A 6,000-nucleotide genomic window follows, 5' to 3' on the forward strand; every position below is an offset into this window, starting at 1 on the left:
GCAAAAATACATAGATACATTAAGTTAAGTAAACTAATCACTCATGTTTATGATAATGATTATCCTCAACAGGACAAAATAGATAAGATAGCTTATCTGGACCAGCTTGGTGTCCATCACTGCTCAATCTAAACAATATTTGTGTAGATAAAACCTGTTACAGACTTAAGATTCAATTTCATCTGCATTCTTTGTTGCTCAAAAGTCATATGAAAAAAATGCATTCCAACTGGTCTTTACACAAATTGACAATACTGGCAATACCTCATTACATGCAAATTGTACTTATATGGACCAGTCAAATTAGACTTCTACTCCCTGCCCTATTATCAACCAAAAAAAATCCTTCCTCTTCCTGCCAGTCTCAAGTGATTCCTGTGGATTGATGGGAGGACAGAGTTCAAACTAGCCATTGCACGGTTTCTCAGCTTATCTGCTTCCTAACAGTCACTACATCAGGGAAGCACAGGTCGCTGTTGAGCGGACACAGGCTGAACAACTTGGGTGCATTTCCAGTTCAACCTGAATATTGTAATTCACTTTATCTTCACTGCAGCAAAATTTCACGGTGTAAGGAAAATGGACATTTTCGCTAAACTTGAACTTCACAGAACGGATATGTGAAGGAATCATAAATAATTACAACAGGTTTTTCACAGTGATGATATGTTCACGATACAGAGGTGAGGGTGAAAACAGTGAACATAAAGTTATAGTGAAAGAAACAAGAATTACAGTACTTCACTCAATAGTAGGGAGTTTAGACTCCATAGCATGGAGTTTCATATTTGACACAATTGCTGCTTTGTGCTGAGTATATACATTTTTTATTGCCAGTACTTCAGTAACGTGTGCTGATGGCAAATTTGGATATTCTCTACATGTGTCTTGGATGTCAGAAAAGGAGACAGCAAGAATATCTAGTAGATAAGATCTCAGAGATTACCATGCTCTCATTACTTGCAACCATGGCTGACTTTAATCAGAAAACAGCAATGCTCAGCAAAATGGTGACATCAAAAGCTGACATAGATTCTGAGAAACTGCTCCAAGGCAAGATAGTCCTTCACTAATTTGGGAGTTTACCAGATGGCAAAACCAACAGGGAAACATGTGGGGGAGACCTGTAACCCATTTGCAACAACCCTGGAAGTACCCCCAGCCCAGCATGTGGAGATATAGGGAGAAACAGAACTGCCTGGAATGGAAAGGGCAACTAGCAAACACAACATCTTCCAGCAGGGAAATTGGAAAAGTTTACCTGAACAAAAATTTGAAAGACTTCCAGAGTAAGATGGTCAAGTTTGAGTTGGTTAACAGGATAAATAATAAACGGGACCACTACCTGAAGTAGAACATACAGCTACGTAGAGTATACTATTCCAAGCCAAAAGTTTGAGATTCGTGAAGCACAGACTTCTCCAGAGTGGGTGTTTGTGGTCATTTGCTACAAACATAATCCCGCATACTGAGGTGTGACAAAAGTATAGACCATCCATTTTCATGAAGGTCAGAGCAAGGAGGTTTGTCAGAGTCACAAATGTAAGCAGTATCTAACATCCAGGCTATAGGCATTTGATATTGCCACCTCTGGTATGTTTCCTGATTGTCAGGCGTTGAAATGGCTCACATTTTTCACCTACCAATGTTGCAGAAAAATAGGGACAGTAGCCATTAAAAGTGTGTTCATAATCAGTCAAAAACCAACCATTAAAAGCCCAGCTGACCACGGAACCTGCTCTGGAAAGTAGGCAGTATCAAGGACAAGGGGAGGGGTTAGCTAAGGAAAGGGAAGTCCTGTTTGATAAGCAGCAGGGCCTAACCACATCCCCTGATGTCTAAGCTGGAGACCACAGCCATTTCCACAGCCCACAGGCAAGAGGGATGTTCCAGAGATGGCTGGGGGAAGGAAGGATAAACATTCCAAGGCCCTTAGGACTATCTGCAAACATAGTATTTTGGAAATAAAGTAGATTTTGGTTTTAAAATCTTTAAAAGTCCTTCTGGCAAAGCCTACATTTCCAGTTTAACTGAACTTATGAACTGTTTACAGGGTCGGTCAAGAAAAGCAACCCTACATTTCACTTCATCAAAAAATGAGCCATTTTTTTCAGCATGCTCTCACTCAACGATGTTAGAATTAAAGATTCTATAAGGCCTACCCTAACATGTTTTACAGGTACACTCTCTTCCCTTGGCATCCCCTTGATCTTTCTTGAAACTGCCCCTTTCTGCAAGTAGGTGAGGCTATGTGCATAATTTACCGTGGGTCTGAGAAACCCAAAGGTCTGACCCAGGCTGGACTTTGTGTACGCCAAAAGTTTATCGTCTTTAAATAAGCTACATGCTGGCATACATATGTACTGGCATCTGGTTCCATTGTGTTCGTTCCGACCTGAGGAGTTTGTGCAAAGGATGAAGCCAAAAACAAAGGTGCAAACAAATAAGTTTTAACCTCCTCCGGGCAAACAAGAACCTGTATCTAAATCAGGGAACAAAACAATCACGTCGAAAATACTTCGGCAAACTTCTGAGGAGTCGCCAGGCGAAATAAATTTCTGTGCCACTTTTCGGACGTCTGGCGGTGAAACGTGAACTCAAGGAGCGAAAATGCAAATCCGTAAAATAGAAGACAGATTGATTCACACATAGCTGTGAAGGGGGACGGAGAGAAAACAAGCTGTAGAAATGAGATGCAAATCGTCCGACTTGAAGAATCGAGATCAAATAGGCCGCAACAAACTAGCTCAAAACTCAAGAGTTTGGTAAATGTTTGTCTTCTGTGGTCTAGCAGCTGGCTGGGATCAGGACAGGGCTCCTAACATGTTGATAACAATCGAGACAAACTATTTACACAAGACACAGGGTCACCCCACAGAAATTTGCCCGGCTTCTACGGCCTAGACAAACAAACGACTCGGCCCGGAAAAGCCCTGGCGTGGAGGAAGCCTTGCAGCGCTGCAAGGCCAGGAGACTGATACAAGCGCCTCGGGAAAAATATGGTTCTTGGAAAATAGGTTGAAACTCGCTTCAGATAAACACGGGCACTTCAGAATCACAAGTCATTGAAACGACAAACGATTACAATTGTCAGAGACAAGTTTGCATCTTGGTTAAAGATTCCAAATACTCACAAAAAGGGACTGGTAGCGTGTTCCGTAGAAGTAGACGGGAGAGAAGAGAGGGATGGGGTCGCTGCTCACTTCATCGCCCTTGCGCAGCTCCAAGTCTCCATACTCCACACCATACGGGTAAAAATCAGTTCTTGTCAGTCCTAAAATCAAGGGAAGTAAAAGTCCTAGCAAGAAGGACCTGAGAACGAGCGGCGACATTGTTGCAGAGCTGCCGAAGTCTGTTGTGGAGCTCTCCCCAAACTGTGGCAACTTGAACGGATGTGGCAAGGAACGCGTGGTTTGATAAACCCCGGCCTGTGTCCTGATTGGTCCGCTACTAAATAAGATTGACAGGTGATCAGGGAGTTCACGGGAAGAAGCTTGGAAGGGATGTGCGACCGCCTCTGCATTGACGTTGAGGATGCTCGGGATATTGTCAATTTTGTTACCAGTTGACGACAGCAACTGAGATCTAACAGGAAATCCCCATTATCTGTCTACATAAAGGTCTGAGAACAACAATTACCCAGGCGAAGCGTTACCGTCTTAATCACAGCGGCGACCTTCAACTATGACAGAGGTCACGTCCGCTTGCATACTTCTGTCCCTTGGAGGTCCCTCAAAATACGTCGAGAAAGATATGTCACTGAAAACGCCTCCAATTTAATTAACTTGACCTTGAAGTTGGCCCATATGGACTATGTTTTTAGCAACGGGGGTTCCATCCAACCTTTGTCAGGAATTTAACTGACGTAAAAATATCGCCCACGTTTCCTTTTCTTGTTTTCGTTCTCAGCTAGCTGGTCTGTTCGTGTTACACAATGAGAAAAAGTGATCCGTATTTCCGTTACATGTTTTTATATTCCCCTTCCAGTGGGAAGGGGGATATACTGTTTTTGCTTGCCTGTTCTTCTTCTTCTTCTTTCTTCTTCTTTCTTCTTCTTCTTCTTCTGCCAAAAACCAAGTAGATGTGCGGTGGTAGCTCTACTAATGGTATTGCAGCAAGTTATATGTACCTTATGTTGAAATGTACGGATGTTATATTTGAGATGTAGGTACCTATAGGAAAGGTGAATACACCTGACAATAAATTATGCTAATGAGGACCTCATTTGCATAATTTATGCAAACACTTGTATTGCGTTTACAGTAAAAGCTGCAGATGTCATATTTGAGATGTAGATAAATGTAGGAAAGGTAAACACACCTGACCATGAATTATGCTAATGAGGACCTCATTTGCATAATTTATGCAGAAACTTCTATTTCCCTTACCGTAAAAGCTACAGATGTCATATTTGAGATGTAGGTATCTGTAGGAAAGGTGAACACACCTGGCCATGAATTATGCTAATGAGGACCTCATTTGCATAATTTATGCAAAAACTTGTATTGCGTTTACAGTAAAAGCTGCAGATGTCATATTTGAGATGTAGATAAATTTAGGAAAGGTAAACACACCTGACCATGAATTATGCTAATGAGGACCTCATTTGCATAATTTATGCAGAAACTTGTATTTCCCTTACCGTAAAAGCTACAGATGTCATATTTGAGATGTAGGTATCTGTAGGAAAGGTGAACACACCTGGCCATGAATTATGCTAATGAGGACCTCATTTGCATAATTTATGCAAAAACTTGTATTGCGTTTACAGTAAAAGCTGCAGATGTCATATTTGAGATGTAGATAAATTTAGGAAAGGTAAACACACCTGACCATGAATTATGCTAATGAGGACCTCATTTGCATAATTTATGCAGAAACTTGTATTTCCCTTACCGTAAAAGCTACAGATGTCATATTTGAGATGTAGGTATCTGTAGGAAAGGTGAACACACCTGGACATAAATTATGCTAATGAGGACCTCATTTGCATAATTTATGCCAAAAACTTGTATTGCCTTTACAGTAAAAGCTGCAGATGACATATTTGAGAAGTAGATACATTTAGGAAAGGTAGACACACCTGGCCATGAATTATGCTAATGAGGACCTCATTTGCATAATTTATGCAGAAACTTGTATTTCCCTTACCGTAAAAGCTACAGATGTCATATTTGAGATGTAGGTATATTTAGGAAAGGTGAACACACCTGGACATAAATTATGCTAATGAGGACCTCATTTGCATAATGTATGTATATCCCTTACCGTAACGACTACGGATGGCTTATTTCAGATGTAGGTACCTTAAAGACAGGTGAACACACATGTACATAAATTATGCTAATGCGGACCTCATTTGCATAATGTATGTATATCCCTTACCGTAAAGACTACGGATGGCATATTTCACATGTAGGTACCTTTAGGAGAGGTGAACACACCTGTACATAAATTATGCTAATGCGGACCTCATTTGCATAATTTATGCATAAACTTGTTTTACCCTTACTGTAAAGGGTACGGATGAGATGCAGGTACCTATAGGAAAGGTCAGAAAACCTGGCCATAAATTATGCTAATGAGTGCATTATGGATAATTTATGCATATCCCTAACCATAAAAGCTACGGATGTCATATTTGAGATGTAGGTACCTTTAGGAAAGGCCAAACACACCTGGCCATAAATTATGCTAATGCCGACCTCCTTTGCATAATTTATGCAGAAACTTCGTCATATCCTTACAGTCAATGCTAAGGATGTCATATTTGAGGTGTAGGTAATGGGAGGGGAATATTCTGCATTTTCCCGAAAATGTTGCCATTCTAGTTCGTTGAAACTTTTATAGGAGGGTGAGCAAAGTTACTTGTGCACAAAGATACACACACAGCGCTACACGGATGTCGTTGTAACATGTCTCTTATACCACATTCTATAAAACTGGTTTTTGTTTATCTTTTTCTTTCATTTAATTTTTAGAATCTCATTTTTTTTAGTT

The 6,000-nt window shown here is 40.6% G+C and overlaps 1 protein-coding gene across 18 annotated transcripts in view; it reads right to left on the reverse strand.

Moving 5' to 3' along the window:
* The window catches only part of LOC136433121 (neurogenic locus notch homolog protein 2-like), a 56,621-nt gene extending 53,197 nt beyond the window's left edge, over positions 1-3,424 (reverse strand). For 16 of the 18 annotated variants that reach the window (XM_066424953.1, XM_066424952.1, XM_066424954.1 and 13 more), the window contains exon 1: positions 3,135-3,415. In XM_066424953.1, the coding sequence (XP_066281050.1) occupies positions 3,135-3,332 (198 nt within the window). In that variant the 5' untranslated portion in view covers positions 3,333-3,415. Of the gene's footprint in view, positions 1-3,134 lie in introns of all 18 variants that reach the window. The other 2 variants (XR_010755599.1, XM_066424967.1) reach the window with 2 other exon arrangements.
* Positions 3,425-6,000: the final 2,576 nt, after the last annotated feature.

Source organism: Branchiostoma lanceolatum, chromosome 4 (genome assembly GCF_035083965.1).
Source record: "Branchiostoma lanceolatum isolate klBraLanc5 chromosome 4, klBraLanc5.hap2, whole genome shotgun sequence".
Taxonomy (NCBI): Eukaryota; Metazoa; Chordata; class Leptocardii; order Amphioxiformes; family Branchiostomatidae; genus Branchiostoma; species Branchiostoma lanceolatum.